Below are 18,771 nucleotides of genomic sequence, written 5' to 3'. Positions count from 1 at the left end.
ATACAAAACAAAAAACCTCTCACCTGAGCTGTGTCCTTGTTAAGCAATCCAATCGGCTTCTCATCTTTTTGCACTTTTCTCTGTGCTTCATAGGACTCAGTACGTCTCTCACTGTGGATATTTTTTTCGAAGAACCTATTTTGCATCTGATTGACTTGCTTTGTTGTAGCCTTTTGCGAATCAACCTGTTGATATAGAGTAAGTAGTAATATATAATGGAAACTTTTCACATGTAAAAAAAAAAAAAAAAGGAATTCATGTCCAGATGCTTGAAATTTTTAAATTTGCCAAGCTTTGAAAAAAAGGAAGAAATAGAGAGGAAACCAAGTGGACATTATAGAAAAAATATAGTAGTTGGCAAAATCCTGTGACCCTTTCTCATCAGTAGGCCAAGACCAATTAAAATTAGTGTCTCTGTTGTGTACTCTTTAGAAATTATCTCTACAGATAACTTGCTTATTGAAAACAGCATTTTTACAGAAAACTGTCACGTTTTAAAACTGCACGTGCATTTATTACTAACCTTTGCTGGGAGTAGATCCAGAATATCTTTTTAAATTCTTATTAGATTTAGAATCTTAGATTTGTATCCCTGAAGTGAGCCTAATTAATGTGACTGTGTAAGAGGAGCTTATGATGGTGCTTCCTTTTTTTATACAGGTAATTTAACCTTTAAGCAGATGAGTAGCAGTTCATGTCATCTAATACTGTGTGCCAGTATCAGAGGTTAAGTTGGACAACAAGTTTGCTTCTGAGGTGTCTTTTTCACACCCTGGTGCGATCTAGGGGATGACTGACTCCTAATAACCTTGAAGTAGACATAGAAGGGCCGAGCTCTCAATGCAGTCGGAAAGCCAGTGAAGATCCTTACGTGAGGTACCTGTTCGGCAGCATCGTGTTTACAGCAGCGGCAAGTGCCATCACCTTTTTTCATGGGTTAACTAGGGGGCAGGAGATGGGAATGGTACAGGGGAAATAATGGAGTAGTAGCCAGTGCCAAAACGGAATGGATTTCATTGGCTGGGCAGGCAGAGCCCTAATTTGTAGTCTCTCCATTTTTAGCTTCTATTGCCAAGTGTGTTCACCCCTTCCCTTTAAAATATGCTGTTGTTTGTGGCTAGGTCTGCGTTGTCACAAGATCATTGTTTATTCACTCCTCCTCCCAGATCCCAGCTTCTCAAAGGACAGCAAAGCCACAGCCTTTCAGAAACCTGAAAACTGAAATTGTTTCCTAATCCCTCAGGGGTTCTTTGTTTCCACCACTGAACCCCACCAAATCACTGGGAAAATTCATGAGTAACCACCTCCTGAGCCACTCCTCCGTCCTGGCAATAAATGCTCATCATACCACAAGTGTGAAATAGTTTCCTAAAGCTGCCGTACACAGTTTTAGCCCTAATAAAACACTGGCTTGCCAATTACCGTGAAAATGTGTCCAATGGTAAAAAGGATTAGTTGAGATACTGAGTTTTGTGGTGCTGCCTCTATGCCAGGCACGTTGGGTCTCTCAGGTGCTGCCCTGGGTGTCCCTGCTGTACAAAGATGCGGTCCAATAGACCCAGTGCTCCGTGAGGCCACACCTGCGGTCAGGTGGAGGAGGGGCAAGCGGTGCTGCCACGGGCACCTCTACCTAACTGACAAAATGACATCCAGTTTATGCCACAGTTCGATTTCTAGGGAAAGTTTTAAAGATGGTAAGAATGAAGTGGCAATGTTTAAGTTTAACCTGTAATTGTGAACACAGTAAACATTTTCCTCAAAGTCATAAAAAATACAGAAAGCACTTGGCATCCCACATAACCAGATAAAAGGATACCACCCAAATGTGTGTCACTTTGAGAAAGTGGCTATTCAAACAAGGTACTTTTTACCTAAATTCCCACTACTACTGCACACTGTTCTACAAAATCAGGAACACTTTTGGGCCCTTAAAATTTAATATGCCAAAAGTGTGTGTATAATGGAGAATTTATATTCTACTTTTCTCACATATATAAAATAAACATGAAGAGAAGTTTACTTTGAGAATTAAAGCTCAAGAAAGAATTTTGTAAATTTTTAAGTTCAGCACAAATATTACTACTACCCATAATAATACATTCACCCCTAGATGTGCTATGGGAACCTCCAATTTCGGGTGAATGTAGGAACAAACTTTCACTGTCTGAAGTGTGGGTTAGCTGGAGCATGTTAACTCTGGCCTCTTCCTCTGCCTGGGTAAAGCATTCAGGAAAGACGGGCGCCTCATTGTGCCCAGGTATCTATACTATTAACGTAGGGATTCAAATATCACCTTAAGGAAGGAGATATTGATAAACTGGTAAAAGGATCTGCTACTTAAAGAAACTGCTTATTCCAGGGTTGAACTGGGACTTCCATAATGCTGGTTTTTCAGTTCATCTTTAGCATTCTCCTCTGGGAATGCTAGAGCTGTAGCTCACCTCAGTAAGCATTCTACTGAAATATGGTTTCCTTCAGTGAATTTTGGACATTAAATCCCAGTGGATGACATAAATAGACTGTGGTAGCCCTGATGACAGATTCTCCTAATTTGTCAGCGCTACCTCAGGAGCCGTCAGACCTACTGGAGAGTGATTTCAGCTACGCGTACCATCATTTCGATTGAGGCAAATACCCCCAAAGATCTGCTTTTCAGGAAAAAATATCAGTGTCTCTACTATCTTGACAAGAATGCATTCCCAGTTTAACTCCAGTAACAGTATCTGGGGACTTTAGGAAGAAGGCCCAGTTTACAGGGAACAGTGTATGATACCTAGTAAAACCTAGTATTAGAGAATACCTCATTTTTCTTTTGCAAAAACATGATTTAAGTTTGCTGAGATTCTTGTGGTGATGTGCTATTTTCTAATACCTAACCAAAACATATTTTTAAGAATTCTAAATTTAAAATTCACAACCACTTATACTGACGGAAGTAACATTTAAAAAAATTAAACATTCCTAACTTTCCTTTGAATACTGAAAGACAAACATTTTATTTATCGAACTGTATACATTTTCTGGTCCACCGGCTTCCTTTTAAGCATCTTTGTCTAAAAAGTACAAGTCCAAAGTTCACTCCCTAGTCTGTTAAATAATGGGAGTCATCCATGTGCAGTAGTAAGAAATGTTTTGAAGGGGATTCTGTGACTAAAAAGAGAGAAATCTGGGGCCAGGTGATTAATATTCATTTTGGACTTAAAGTTGTATTTGTTATGGAAAAGATCAATTGTGGAAACTGTCTTATACTCTATCATGCAAAGGGACAGAGTATAGGACAGTTTATATTGTGATACTCAGCTTTTGAACATTTTCAAGTTTGGTTTTTCAGCATCGCAAAATCTGTAAACTTTAAAAATAAAGATACTAAAGTTGAGCCACATATAGTGAACCTGTATTTTATACTATAGTTATTAAATATATTTGTGTACTTAAAATATGAGAGAAATGAAGTCATGACCCAATAAATATTGATAAGCTGTGAAATATATCCCCAAGCCAGCATACTTTCTATACACTGAGGCTGATCACATTGTTAACAGAAATTTACTAAGGTCTTAAGAATGTATATCATTCTTAGTATATCATTCTTAATGTTTTCTCTTTACTCATAATTGAAATGCTCTAATCAAAAGAATGAAATATTTTTGATTGAGGCTCACTGCAAAAACTGTTTTATGTTCTATTCTCTGCATATATAATGGTTTCACAGCATCCTTTGAATTTGATGAAACTGAAAATTCTGATGAATAATTACAATTTTATACCAGAGGATATAGCTACTGGTTTTTAAAATGGCTTCTTTTATATTTCAATTAAGTTTATGAAACTGAAAAACTACAAAAAAGGAAAAAACCTACCTAAATTAGTGTGGATTAAACGATGACCATTATTGCAAGGGAAACACTATGTCAAGGAAATGGCTCTTTGTTTTGTTGCGAAAGTGATAAAAACACAAAAGTCAATAAAACTGTTAAAATAAGTCTCCGTAATTACCAAGATCAAAATCCAGTGGCTTTTTATTAAACATGAACTTTTGTTCTGCCTGCTGCAATAGTAAATAGTGCTGACAATTGGTTTGTGAGGCACTCGCTACAATAAAATGTAATTGTATCATGAGAGAAAGGTGACAATCAGGAGATCATGAAAAAATTACATATTCTCACTGGTAGTTAATTAGCCATGCAAAACCTCCTCAAACAGATATTCTCTTCTATTAGGAATGATTACTATGCAGGCCTACAGATGTCAATACCACAGTCATTCAAATACTTCTTTCCCTACTAATTGAAGGTTGTAAAGCTCTGGTGTCAAGGTTTTGCTTCCAAAGAGCTAATTTATGACTAGAAGGATATTTTATGTCTTCAGTTGCAGCAGCTACAAAATTCAGCAAATCAGAACCATCTGTGCACTGACACTTGACTCACCATTCATCTAGCAGCCAATCAGTCACATTAGTTTGCATCCTGCATTCTTGGCTCATGAACACTTGCGATGATCCAAAGTTCACAAGAAATATTAAAAACGAACGGCATCCTGACCCTACCTTATTATACACGCGTGAGGGGGAAAAAAGCCGTCCCACCTTTTTTTTTTTTTTTTTTGCATGTGGATAGTGTCAAGGAAGAAATGGACATTTAGTTGCCTGCCTAGTAATGCTGCTGACAGCAGTCAGAGGTTTCCCCCACCTTCCTAAAAAATGTTTTGTGCTAATTCTTTTGTATTGTTTCAAGTTTAAGGAGTTTTTCAAGTTCCAACCCTTATTTATTTTTTTTTAATTTGATGTAAGGGTGTCTGTTGGAAGACAGCAAAGAAAAGGAGATGTAACTTTAAAAATAACTTTTTTAAAAAAGAATTGTTTATATATTGAAATATCACATACAAATAATATGCTTAAATCTAAGATTATTACTGTTACCACCCAATTATGGCCAAATTGGTATGCAAAAAAAGAGGAAAGAAATTTAAAGAAGAGCAGCAAATAAAGGTTTTCATGAATAAAGTCAGATTAGCCTTAACCTAGTCCTCTCTCTGACCTCTCTCTGACGTCAGTGACAGCTTCATTTCTTTAACAGTACACAATAGAACACAGAACCTACTAGTTTTCTGTAAGAAATAATATGTCAAAATCAAAAAGAACTTTCAACAAAATTTCTTGGAGCTGAGTTAAGGAGAAAGGAATTAAATATAATAAGCAAGAAACCAGGTTGTCAAACTCATTTGAAACCTAAAACAGCCTCATTTGGAAGAACGCTTCACAGAAGGCAAGCACAAGATCCCAGGGACTTCGTTACTTACTTTGTGATGGTTTGGAGCATGCTCATTTACACTCTGTCCTTTAGTGGAAAATTCCAACGGTCCTAAAGGTCTTCCACCTGGGTTCAGAATCTTCTTGAGCATTTGATAGTTTGGCTTCTCATCATAGGCTAAATTATGAGCACATACCAAATACTGGGCTATTTCACCTGTGAAGTATTAAATTTTTTTATATGACATTCATAATTGGCAAGGGATGTCAAGACCCCAGAATCCCCAAAATCTTTTTTTCTCTTATGCCCACACATATCCCGAAGAAGCTAAGAATGAACAATTCAATGAAAAGCACTTTTTAAATGATATCCAAAAATGACTGAAATATACAGTGATCTACAGATTATACAGATTTGACAAGATGAGAGAAACTGGTATTTTTTTACACATCTTTTTTGGTATTTATTTCACTAATCTTGTCAAGTAAGCAAATTTTTAAAATTATAGTTAGATATTTTTGATTTATGGGGTGGAACTACTAATAAGTACCTGAAAAATACAATAGATCAAACTTTTTTTTTTATGTTGAAGTTTTAAAAATTCAGTTAAGAACAACTGTTATTATAAACCTCCTTACTTCAAAGGAAAAAATCATTCCAAATTTTAATTAAGGCTTTGATTCTGAGATTATAACAGTTCATTTAGAAATGGCCCTGAATTGTATGTGTTCAGCCATGACGGACTGTGGCCTTCGCCAAGTGTCCCTCACATCCGCCACACACTGCCAACCCAGTGCGTCCGTGGCAACACAGTCCTCCTGACTCACTGCAGAGGGATGAGAAGTTGCACCTTTTATTTTTTAATCCACTGTAACCTCTTGCCTAGGACTGTAAGGTAACTCTCCCCCCACCAAAAAAAATGTATGAACTACAAACTTCTAAATACAAGCAGAATTAGTATCCAAAAGATACAAACATAGCAGCCTTAAAACAAATGCAGTTTCTGCATTTTTGTTTCATGAAGGTTCAATCTAAAATCCAGATAAGAGTGATAATACCATACGCTGTTTACAAAAAATGGGCACATTTTCATTTCTTTTCTTTTTTAATGTTGTAATATCATTTCTTTATGGTGACGTTCAGATACTCTACAAACTAGGCTTTACAAGACTCTTCCCTTCAAAAAAAACTTACTACTGACCCAGACATAAGTACTTCTTCCTTTATCCTGTGGTAAGAACATCTGGGAGGCTTGGTGGGTTGGCAAGAGCGACTTCCTGACCCTTCCCCTCCAGGCCTACCTCCATTCAAATGGGAAATGCAGGGAAACTGGGTTCCACTGCCCACAGGGAAACATTCCAAAAGGAACAGTCATCATCTGTGTTTCCTCTGGGAAAGTCAGAGAGTGACCATTGTACGCCATACTATCCACAGCTATTTTTCTAGGAACATAAGGCTAATGTGACTAAAATAAGAACTCTTGGCTCCAAGGTTTTTTTGTGTGTGTTTGTTTGTTTGTTTTGGATACTGTGGCAATTATACAAGCTACTTTCTTCCTCTCTAATGTATAAGATATATACAATCTGTTATCTAGCATTCGCTCAACCAGATTTCTGTTAACTAGCAAGTGCTGTGGTTTCATCATATGTATAACCCATGTTTTCAGGAGCCCTTTGGCGGCATCCAATTCAATTCCTGAAGGGATGATCAAGAAAAAAAAAAAGATTAATTACAGTCACTGCTGTTTTAATATAAATAATCTGTTGGTCTTTGGGCCTTTCAAGATTGGCAAGCCAAGTTTGGTTTAAATATTGCAATTCGATTAACCAAAATATCCCAAATGGAGGGCAGAGCTGAACACGTTGGGGAACAAGGTGAACACGTTGAACAAGTCCCTGCTAGAAGACGACGGAAGACTGCAGCACTCTACCGACGGCAAGCGGCTACCCTGCAAGGCCTTCACCGGCCTGGGATTGAGAAAACAAGGGCCCAGGGAGGAAGGAGGGGGAGAAAAAGGAGAGAGCCACCCGTGTTACAAATTTATTATTGTAAACTTGAAGTTTAGGCTATTGGGATGTAGTATGGGTTCAGTGTTAGCCTTTCAAGATCTGGGCTTCTTATGTTAAGTACATTTTTTAATTTGCTAGCACATTTCCAAAGCTATAAACCAAATTACTTTGACTACTATGCAATTATGATATTCTTAAATTACCTGCTTTTTAAGTTAGTGAAATATTAACTATCACTTTAAGAGAGAGAAACTTTTGAAACTACTATTATTACACTGAGTTGGACCTGCACACTGCCAACTTCCTGGCTGTTTTATAAAATGTCTTAGTAATAAACATTTTGTAAATCAGTTGAATTTTCCTGCTTACAATACCCGTTCTCCTAAGCATAACTGACTAACTTAAGAGACCTTCACTTACTATTAAAGGTTCAATGTTTTGTGCCTTAGAAATAGAAGTCTGCGTTTTATAAAATAATACTATCCAGTCAAATGGTTTGTGCCGAACAAGAGGAACCTGGCAGTCTTCCCACACTTTCCTGTATCACTCCCCTGTTCTCCTACCCCAGCTCCAGCGAGAGAAGTGTCACAGAATGCACACTGGCCCGCAGACACTGATGTTGCATGAGCCAGGACATCTGGGCATGCTTTTCTAACCCAAAACTGAACAGTTACCTTTTTTGTGCAAGAGGAACAGGAAAGGGAAAGGAGTTATACAATTAAAAAAAAATTCTGACATCTCCCTAGCTCTTTTTTCTTTGCATTCTTGTTAAGTAAAACACAAACTATATGGCTCAGTAAAAATGCCAATAAGAATATTAGTTAAAAAGGAATATTGGCCTTTGGACCAAGTTACTCAGTGCAGTTATGAAAAATCCAGTACTTCCATCTTTCCACCCATCCCCCCAAATGACAACACGCTGCCATCTACCCCGCTCCATCAGAAGAGAAGGGACAGCAGGACGTGGGGAGGCAGACTTAGGGTCTTGGGGAATAGAGGAGGGAAAGCAGGTCTGGTCTGTTCTTGTTTCCTGTGAAAATGAAAAGTTTGGTTTCTTGTCAGAGAAGGGCTATAAATATAAGTTTAAGATGCTTTAACTCTTTTAAACTCTCACATGGGAACTGACACTGTTTGACCTTAGCTGGAGGGTCAGTGTTCCTATTCACTTTCATAAGTCAGCTAAAAGCTAACTTTGAGACTGACCAATATAAATAGAGAACGAGATTCACTCTGCTTGTCTGTCTGAGAAAAAGCAAGCATGACAGCCAAAGGGGGCTCTTTTCCGTAAGACAATGTAACCCAGTTGTTAAACTGGTGCTCACCGTGCCCAGCATGCATTGAAAACAACAGGCACTTCGGTAATTCTCAAGCGATTTATTATTCTTACTAATAATACTGTCAATTAAAGAATTCCAGGAATGGTCTATACTAACTTGAAAGGGAAACCATTCAATGAAGCACACCTCCAAATCCCAACGCCACATGCTTTTGCCAATCCAAACTCTGGTGCTGTGACCCAGGTTCTAAATAGCATTCAAGTGTCTAATGATTTGTTGTTGTTGTTTTTAATTACTGATTAAAGTGGTCTTTTCTTAGATCAATGTTATCTTCTTTCAACAATATATGGAGGAACAAAGATAGAAAGTCAACTCCAGAAATACCAGATAAAGCTGATTATTAAACCTGAGCATGATTCCCATAATCTGTATCTAAAGAAAAAAAACCCAGTGGGCAGAGCCCAGAAAGCTGCCTAAGTATTTTTGTGCAGCATCCTTGTGTTCTCATGTCACAAAGGACCCAACCAGTCTCTGCTCTAGCAACCTGTGTGTAACCCGGAAGAGTTTGCCCCCACGCCTGTCGAATGGGAGGGGGTGCACTAAACAGCTGCAAAACGAAACTGCCACACGCGGTGACCTGCAAGGCGCATCGGAGAAAGGAGAAGCCGTCGTCAGACTTACAGCAACTGCTTCCGGAAGGAGCCCATTTAAGCACTGACTCAGGGAGCTCATCCAACAGACTAAAACAAAACAGAGTGCACACAATGACTTGGTTTGCAACCCAGGGATCCACTGCCCTGATTAGAAAGCAACCCTCAAATTCTGTGTGAGTGAATCACCAATACCTTGACTTTTAGTACTTTTTTCACCCACCGGTAACAGTAAGATGGAAAGTAGGGGTGGGGAAGATCCCCCAATTCTCAGTGACCAATTTTATAGTCACCTAAACCTACGTAATAAATGCTTTAATTCAAAGTTTACATGTGTAAAATGTAGAATGTAGAAGTAGCAATATCTATCAGAATTTTTTCTTAAAAACATGAAAAAAATACATAGAAACACTGTGTCTGGATTTTTAAGAATATTTTTCCTCAAGTACCTACCATTGGGCAGTGTTTTATGCTACCCTATGATTAAACAGGTTAACAAGAAATATCCCAAAGACAAAAAAACCCCCATCATTCTACCAATTTTCAGTGTTTTACATGGAACAAGTAAAACTCTCTTAAATTGCTTCAGCCACAAATACATAAACAGTCGACTAAAATTCCTGGTATGTGCAGGCAGAACCGCGACAAGAAATGCTCTGATCTAGTATCACCCTACGTCAGGAAATAAAGGGCGCGAGGGAGATGCGCATGCCCTAATGGGAGATTCAGGGTTATGCCTTCTCAGCAGGTTGAATAAATTATAATTACATATTATACACTCTAAGAAGTTTCAAAATGTCTACAGTTTACCTTAATTGCACATTTCATAATATATTAGCTTTACTGATCTGTAGGTTTTTACTAGTAATCAAATCAAAATGAAGATATTAACATATATAAGGATCCCCAAAATGTAAAGAGAGATTTTATTTATTAGCACTATATTTTATTATTTTATATGATCCCCTATTATTATATTTGAATATACACCTAGGCATATTAAAGATATCAGTGATGAATGCAACTACATATGATATTGATAAAAAATCTAAAATCATGTTAGTAAATCTTAATATGAGAAAAACAAATAATCATTAGAATTAAAATGTTAATCTTTGAAATAAAGTACATTATTCAAATTCAGTAAACTGAGGTGGAAAACTGGATACTGAGACTGTTCGTATATGCCCATTACTGGGCTTTGACTTGACCTATATATTGAAAAATGTCAGTTCCATGGGGGTTAATATGGACACATCGATCTCTGCAGTAAATAACTGATTAGATGGTTCTAATATTGACTTATATAAATGTGTTCATTTTGGGTGAGGGACTGGGATGATCTACATGCCAAGTGGAGAAATATTTCATATAATATTCAGTATGTCAGTATTTACAAATGTAATCGGTACTATTCTGCATCTGCAGGCTAGCTTTTCTCTCTACTGAGCACCAGTGCCACAGTGAATTTGAAGATTGGTTTCTCTGAATCCGCTGACCCTTTTGTAAACTTCTGTTGTCACATGCCCTACTTAAAACATAGCTGCCTTTTCCAGTTGTGATATTATATCTGTGAGTAACTACTGTTGAGCATATATTGCTATATAATAAAAAAATGGCTATTGTGTGCTACATGCAATTGACTTGTTCTTAGGCCTGATCAGTGAGAAAATAGTAAAATAGTAACACGCTCTGTTCTCGGTCTGACCTAATTTTCATGCTAACACATTGTAGCTGAGAAAAATTGAATGTGAAATATTAAAACTGTTTATATGGCTCACAAGATTATCTTTCCTATAAACACCTCATATAAAATTTTTGTTTGTTTCTCCTTTCAGAAGCAAAATATACTCCCTTTAAGACACAGGATTAAGGAAGAACCATGTTACTCTCCCTCGGAAAATATAGGCCATGTTTATCCCATTCCACGTTGTTGCTTTGCACAGTTAATATAAGTCAAACCGAGCTCAGACTACCTACCTATGCTTACACAATGCTAATTTGAAAATACTCTTCCTTGAAAATACTACCACCTAGAATCTAAGCTTTGGAAAAAACCATGTGAAGGAACAACTATTTCACTTTATAGTTTCTATTATAACTCACATACATGTGATTTCATAGTTGTTATCTTAATGGATTTTATGTCTGTAAGCTGTTCAGTTTTGTAAATACTATTTTTCAAATTTAAGAAACGTGCTTTGGTTATCACGCTGGGTACACGGTACCTTCCCCGGGACACTAACTCCCTGTAACGGGCCCCCTCAGACCTGCAGCCGCACATGGTGGAACCCTGAAACTCTTTACTTTGTTTTAGCAGTCTGCACAGCCGCAGGGTCCTGCAGGCACCCTTCCCAGGGCAGTCTCCCGCACAGCCATCGCAGCAGGCAGTAGCCGAGGATTTCAAGGTCGCTCCGTCTGGACAGGGCTGTAGGAGAAAGCATTTCAAGAGAAAGATGAGGGATAAGCAAGTTTTGAGAAATAGGGAAATCACTGATTTCACTACTATTGATGAAATACGAAAAAGCCAAATGGGCAACGTGTTTTGTTTGTTCAGCTGGAGTAAAACTTAGGCGCAAGGCGTTTGGCTCCAGTCCACAGACAGGCAGTGACTTGTTGCTGTTGAAAGTACGGGTCAGTTTCCTCACCTCCTCCAACTTCATCCTTCCTTAGTCTAGCCTGTCACATGAACTTGATCTCCATGGCCTCTGACATGATCCAGACAACCCATAACCTGGCACCAACACTTTCTCAAAGAGCCAAGCAGTAAAACAAAGAAATAAATGTCTGCAGCTAAATTGCTAACATATGTTCCAGGAAGCCCACGGGGTCCGCATTGGTCATGCAGAGACCCTGTGAGCGCAGACTAAACACTGATGGCCTTTTCTGCTCCACTCACACTGGCAGCATCTGAAGTTGGAAGAATATGACAAAACTGCCATCTAGTGTGCAGGATTAAAACGCAGGTCTCAAGATACTTTTTAATTAATGAAAGTACAGGATAAAATATGCCTACTATTTTGGGTACAAGGTTCTAAATTTTTACAGATAGTAATTTCAGATATAAACAGGGCTGCACTAAGATTCTGGTCAAATATCCTGGACAGGAACTGTAAGGATTGAGGCAACGGTGTGCCTGGGAGTGGGGGTCGGAGGGGGTGGGAAGACAATTTTGAAGCCAAAGAGAGGCTTTCAGCATTTACAAGATGGCTTTTCATATAAAATGCAGTGAAATAACATTTTCATGCCACTGCAAATATCCTTTAGATCAAACTACTAAATGCTATAGACTAATTCTATCCTAACTTTATTTTATTTTTTTAAAGTGCCTTATTCCAAAAGATGGTCAATGAAATCGAAGGAACGTGTCAAATATAACAAATATTATTGAAGTAATAATTAAAACATGAACAAAATCCCACAAAATGAACGCACTTTTATAACCATTCCAAATTGTTTTAATAGGTTGGTATTCACGTTTCTACCATCATCTGATGCTCATCTGTGCAGAGATATGCAATTTCCTAAGTGTCATCTGTGGCTGTTACACGTGCTGTCAGCAGAGATCCTATTTTGTTATCTTCCATTAAACAAAGTCCAAAAAACCACTCAGTAAACTTAGTTTTTATTTTAAAAAGTTACCTAAGAGCAATGCTCCTAGCACGTCACAACTACTTTGGTTACCATATAGAAGTTATTATAAAAGCAGAAGACAAGATTGGCCCTTACACATACTCCATCCTAACTGCTATTAGAGCACTGGATTATTAAAGGCCCTTCAGCCGAGCAGAATGCTACCCTCCCATGGGGGCCATTTGCTTTCTGCACAGGCTTCGACAATGTCTAATGCAAGTGCTGGCTCTCGTATGAAAATAAAAACACAATCGCTAGCACACTGTTTGGTAGTGGTTTCTTCAATAATAAATCTTCCATTAATAATGGACTGGTCCCATTTGTACAGATGTGCTCACAAGTCCTTTTTCCACTATGGCAATTCCTGATTAGCACCACTTAAAAAAATTCACATCCTCTAATTTTCAAAAAATTCTATTCTGGCACCTGTTTAGACGACACAGGCTTCACACAAGAGGCTCTCTGAGGAAAAACAATCAAGAATTAAAATGGAATGAACCTTCCCAGTCACTTCCTCCCACCCTCCAACTGAGGGATTAATTGATAGGAAGCTGCCATAAAGACAAGTCATTTAGATTTCTGAAGCCAATCTTTCGTAAACCGGTCTTCATTTCAAACAGCCCTTTGAGAGTTAACTTTCCTTCACTATTATGGTTTGGTCTTAACTCATTAAAATACATTATCACATTTGCAACTTTTTACTTATTTTCTTTTACTGTATATATACATTAATAACTATGGTTAGGCAAGAGTTTTACCACTGTTTCCATTAAGTTCAATAGAAATATATGTAATGTTTTAAAACATCCCATAGTTACTGTTTTCCACCATTAAAGAGTAAGATAGGTGCATTAAAAATGTTTCTAAATACATGTGTCGCCTGAAATTCCCTCCTAGAAAAACAAATTACAAAGTTTGATGTGTTTTAGTGAAGTTAAACACTAAGATTCTACCAATAGTTATGTCTTCTTTCCATCTACTGTACACAGAAAAGTGATTTTAATACCTGTTAATTTAATTAAAAATAAACTTTAGATAATATGTAAATAACACAGTGAATTGATCCTATATATATTTGACTTTAAAATACATCAAAATATAAATGACATTATAAAAAATAAGTATTGCATCTAGGAACTGAATACTTTGATATTTACTACATTATTCTAGGTATTTCCTTTGTATTTCAAAAGAAATAAAATGCTGAAAATAAAAACAAGAAGATTATAGTTGAAGAGGATTATTAATGTCTGAGCATAAAAAATATTTTTTAAATTTGAAAGCTGAGATATATTATGGATTCTTTTGTTTCTGTATAATTTATATTCCCTTTTTCATTTATTTATTTTTTATTTTATTGTCTTTTTTTCCATCACCACTGATCCCCCCATACCCTATTCCACTCCCGCCAACTCCCTCCCCCTGCAATCACCACACTCTAACACAGAGGGTTCTTCAGTTACATTTGACAGTTAATATAATTGTTAATGGTATGTTTTTAGGTAGACTTCCTAAAAAATCAAACTATTACTTATAGTGCTATTGGAATGTAACAAAATTTAGTTATTAATATTTTTCTTCTACACTCTCCTGTTAGTTTCCAAATATAATTTAGCATCTAACTTTTATTTACTTTATTAATATGGAGCGAGGTAAATGACTTTTCATGGAAAGCCTGTGTTGTTCTCGACTGCTCAACATTTCTAAATTATAAGGGATTGCTAAGAGTAAAAATGATTGAAAAAAAAGGCACCGGTGGTGACTTGAGTTCTATTTCACTAGCAAGCAGATTACAGAAACAATTGACACTGAAATGCATCATTAAAATAAAAACAACTGATGTGATTTATGGAGCTGCTGCTGTGCCAGACACTCTAACTACTTTTATAGTATCTCGTTTAATCATCCTAACAATAGAAGGTAAGTATTATTAACCCTGTTGACAAATAAGAAAATAGAGGCTCAGAGAGGTTAAATAACTGGCTCAGTATCACAGAGCAAAAACTGACAGAGCTCTGCATTGAAATCCGTCTTTCAAACCCAAAGCCCACACTCAATCTCATAATTACTTTGCCTCCATCATTACTTTGAACACCATTCAAACAACATTACATATACTACTTCTACAGTTAGGGAATTATCTGAAGTAGGCATTTTAATTTAAAATACCAAAAGATACACTGACTCAAACAGAGTTCTTCTGGTAAGGAATAAACAAGCAGCAGATCCTGAGGTCCAAGCTATAGCACCAACAAAATGTTTTATGCAACTATCCCTTCAAGATACTATTTCTTTCAAACTACTTCATTCTGATAAAGAAGGGTATCTAGCTAAAACGTTAAGTCACACAGGGTTAAATAGTCCTCCCAAGCTGGTGCAAGAACTACAGAGGAGCTACCTTAGAGAACTGGTCCTTATTCTAAGAACAAACCGGGGTAAATCATCTGGGCCCAATTCATCAAACGGAATGCAAGGGATTGGGAGAAAAGGAAAAGTGCACGTGTTAATCCCAAAATGGGTCCGATTATTAGCCTAAAGTGTTTTCTGTTTAGTTTTATTTGTTATACAGAGTAACATTATGAAGTGTGAACAAAAACCAGTTTGGTAGGAAATAGTAAAGTGAACTTGAAAACTTCTGCCTCAAGCAGACAGGGTTTAAATGTCTAACACTAAACATACATGCTCAGAAATGACAATAAGAAAGCAGAACATATGTGAGTAAGATGCTCCCCTGATCAAGTGAAGGGGACTATATGCAAAACAAATTTCAACTTCAGTTTTGCTTTTCTAACTAGTAACCTCTGTTAGTCAGTATTTTGTAAATTCGGATGTATAAAATGCTGGAAAATGTTATAGTAGCAACAAATTATTGCAAATTCAAAAAGGTTACTAGAAAAAGAGAATGCAGTGTGTGAACATTGCAAATAAAATATTAAACCCAGGTCTCCCTTATTTTTTCTGCACCTTTTAAATTCTAAGCCTTAGAGTTTTGTTTTGTTTTTTTTTTTTTTTGAAACACTATAGTGAAGGCTTAGGAAAAGTTAATTCAATAGAGCAAAGGTAAAGGTATCTTACATTTGGCCAATGTGTATCCTTAACCCAACCAAACAGTTCTACCTAAATGTCAAAATTGGGCCTGGCTGCTGTGGCTCAGTGGACTGAGAGCAGACTGCAAACCAAAGGGTCACCAATTCCATTCCCAGTCAGGGCGCATGCCTGGGTTTTGGGCCAGGTCTTCAGTTAGCGGGTGTGTGTGAGGCAACCACACATTGGTGCTTCTTTCCCCTTCTTTCTCCCTCCCCTCCCTTTCTCTAAAAATAAATAAAATCTTTAATAAAAAAATAACATCACCCTTAAAAAAATAAATATCAAAATTGGGTCATGCCATGGAGGAGAAATAGTATCTTCATTATTGTTTAGAAACACATCAATCAAAGACTATTTACAGCAGTCAACAGTGTTTTTTTCTGATCACTGACAGATCCAACAGAGCATGTCAATAGCTTGATGGTTTTCCTTGACATCTTATAATCGAAAATGGGCTCCTTTTTTGAATCATTGTTTAAGAGAATAAGTTTTGTGTAAACCATGTCACTTCCCCAAGTTTGGTAACATGAAAATACATTCTCAGTTTATTTCACATATATTTTGTAAGTTGGAGTGCTAAATTAGAGTGAAATGAAACCATGCAAGAAATAACACAAGACTTGGATTTCATATACGATAGCAATTGGCAAAAATAAAGAAGCATGTAAAATATCTTTCCTTGATAACTGAATATATTACATAAATAAACAGACATTTAAAATGCAATTTAGGTGTCATATTTTACGGTCATCAATGATGTCAGATTAAAACAGGTATTATGCAGTCAATGCACAGGTCTGAAGTACTTAAAAAAGCTCAATATGTTAAATGCAGTATATCTCTAGAGAAATTAGGTATTGACTGCATGCCTCAGTGAGTAGAAAAATCTACAAAAATCCATACCACACATTGATCCAAATATTGCTTTTTTAACATTGCTAAGAATGTAACAAATTTTAAAATAGTATATTTGACACAGATATAATTCTCTTTAATTATTAGGCAACAAGCCCCAAATATGTCAATGTTTATACATGTTAGCTTTTATGAAGAATAAAACATTAATAAGAGATAAGCCCAACATACATTACCCTAATTTTACACTAAATGAAGAACTTCAGCCACAGAGAAAATACCTTTGGGTCATACAAGAAAATTAAGTTTTAAATAGTAACTGCCATCTTTAGAAAAAACACACAGATATGTATGTGCATGGCAGCTCCAGAGATATTTATCCATTCATCTGTCAATCTGGCCATTCATCTCTGTGTATCTCTTTGGTTTGTAGTAATACAAATAACCCTGCTTTTACATAAAGTTGAACTAGAAAATGCTTAGGTGAAACTGCTGATTGGCACCTTATACAAGCTGAAGGTTCGTGAATAACCACGACAGAAAGCGCAGAGACCAGACAGTCTGATCAGGGTAACAGTCTCCGTTAAACGGCAAATTCGTGAACGGGTTTCACACTCAGCCTGACCACTTCCCTGGGCCTGACGGGACACACACACCCCTGACACACACCAACGGCCTCGACAACCTGGGGTCCACTTCCGAGTGATAACTTGTTTTGTTCTTTATGTTTCCTTTTGCATTATCTTTCTGAGTATTTTTTTGCTCTCTGAGTTGGACTGGTATAGAAAAGATTTTTCTACGATTAAACTACACAGTGACTGGACTGAAAGTAAACACATAAATATTTATAAATCTGACTTTCTGCATTAACCTACAGGATTTGTGGCCCTGCTTATTCTGGTTCCTAGATATGGCTACATAATTATTTCATTTCTAATAAAAGTCTAAAGTGGAATTTTTAATTTGGAAAATTAAATGCAAAACATTAGGAATGAGTTCAAACATCTGAGGATATACAACCCTTTACTTTTCATACCAGACTAAAACTGCATATTAAAACTTGAGCATATATATATGTATATATATACATACACACACACATATATACACACACATACACACACACACTTGTTAGACAGTCTCCGTTTAGGGTAACAGTTCAACAATCATTAACAAGAACAAATGTCTAACTGCCTTTTAGTGAGAATGTGGTTCTTTCAAAGCTGTTTAAAATCATTTGTATGGTTTAGCATGTTTGAAAATACTTTTATAAACAAAGTTTAAAAAATATAATTTTGAAAGCCAAAGTTTTTCAATAATCACCCTTTTTTTACTAGCATAACATTAGAATTGACTTTTTGTCTTGCTGACGGAGCAACTAAGAAAGTACAGTTGCCTTGGCCATATACATGCAGCTATGTGTGTGTGTGTGCACGTATTTGTGTATCTACATATAGATACAGATATGCCTATACGTTTCGTACACATTCTATTTTAAATGCATTAAAGAAATCTTGATAGGAATCCTATGCAACCTACAAAAATGAGGATTTACTCCAGCATGTAACTTTACAACAAATAGCAAAAATTTGTAAGACAGGCTCTTCCCTGAATAGTCCTCCCAGGATGCAATATCTTCCTCCCATCATTTTCAGTTCAATATTCTCCCCCGAAGACGTAGCATGGTGAAATCTATACTACTCATTACATGTGTTATTATTTAGGCGGGAAACAACTTAAATGGACTACAGGATAAAAATTTGTTCAAATCTTTTATGAAGAGAGCACAATGAACACTGCCCTAAACTATGGAATAACTGAAGAGGACTTTCAGAATTACCACAGTTCAATCACTGACCAGACCAATATGTAATAACTCTTCTTCCCATTCAACAGTCACACTGGTTTCTTAGCTGTTTTAGGAGTCAAAACCAGAGTGTATCAGGATTAGACCTACTAGCTGAAATGAGTGGCCCAACTGTAAGTTAACATAACTGGACATATGCTTAAG

The 18,771-nt window shown here is 36.7% G+C and overlaps 1 protein-coding gene across 2 annotated transcripts in view; it reads right to left on the bottom strand.

Moving 5' to 3' along the window:
* The window catches only part of VRK2 (VRK serine/threonine kinase 2), an 89,141-nt gene that overhangs the window by 7,966 nt on the left and 62,404 nt on the right, over window positions 1-18,771 (bottom strand). For both annotated transcript variants that reach the window (XM_024552768.4, XM_024552769.4), the window contains exons 9-12: window positions 11,493-11,613; window positions 9,217-9,275; window positions 5,299-5,465; window positions 24-185 (exon numbers count right to left, since the gene is read on the bottom strand). In XM_024552768.4, the coding sequence (XP_024408536.2) occupies window positions 24-185; window positions 5,299-5,465; window positions 9,217-9,275; window positions 11,493-11,613 (509 nt within the window). The remainder of the gene's footprint in view (window positions 1-23; window positions 186-5,298; window positions 5,466-9,216; window positions 9,276-11,492; window positions 11,614-18,771) is intronic.

The sequence above is a fragment of the Desmodus rotundus genome, chromosome 5 (genome assembly GCF_022682495.2).
Source record: "Desmodus rotundus isolate HL8 chromosome 5, HLdesRot8A.1, whole genome shotgun sequence".
NCBI lineage: Eukaryota > Metazoa > Chordata > Mammalia > Chiroptera > Phyllostomidae > Desmodus > Desmodus rotundus.
Note: the sequence above shows the minus strand (reverse complement) of the source record. Positions and strands in the feature narration are given on the sequence as shown.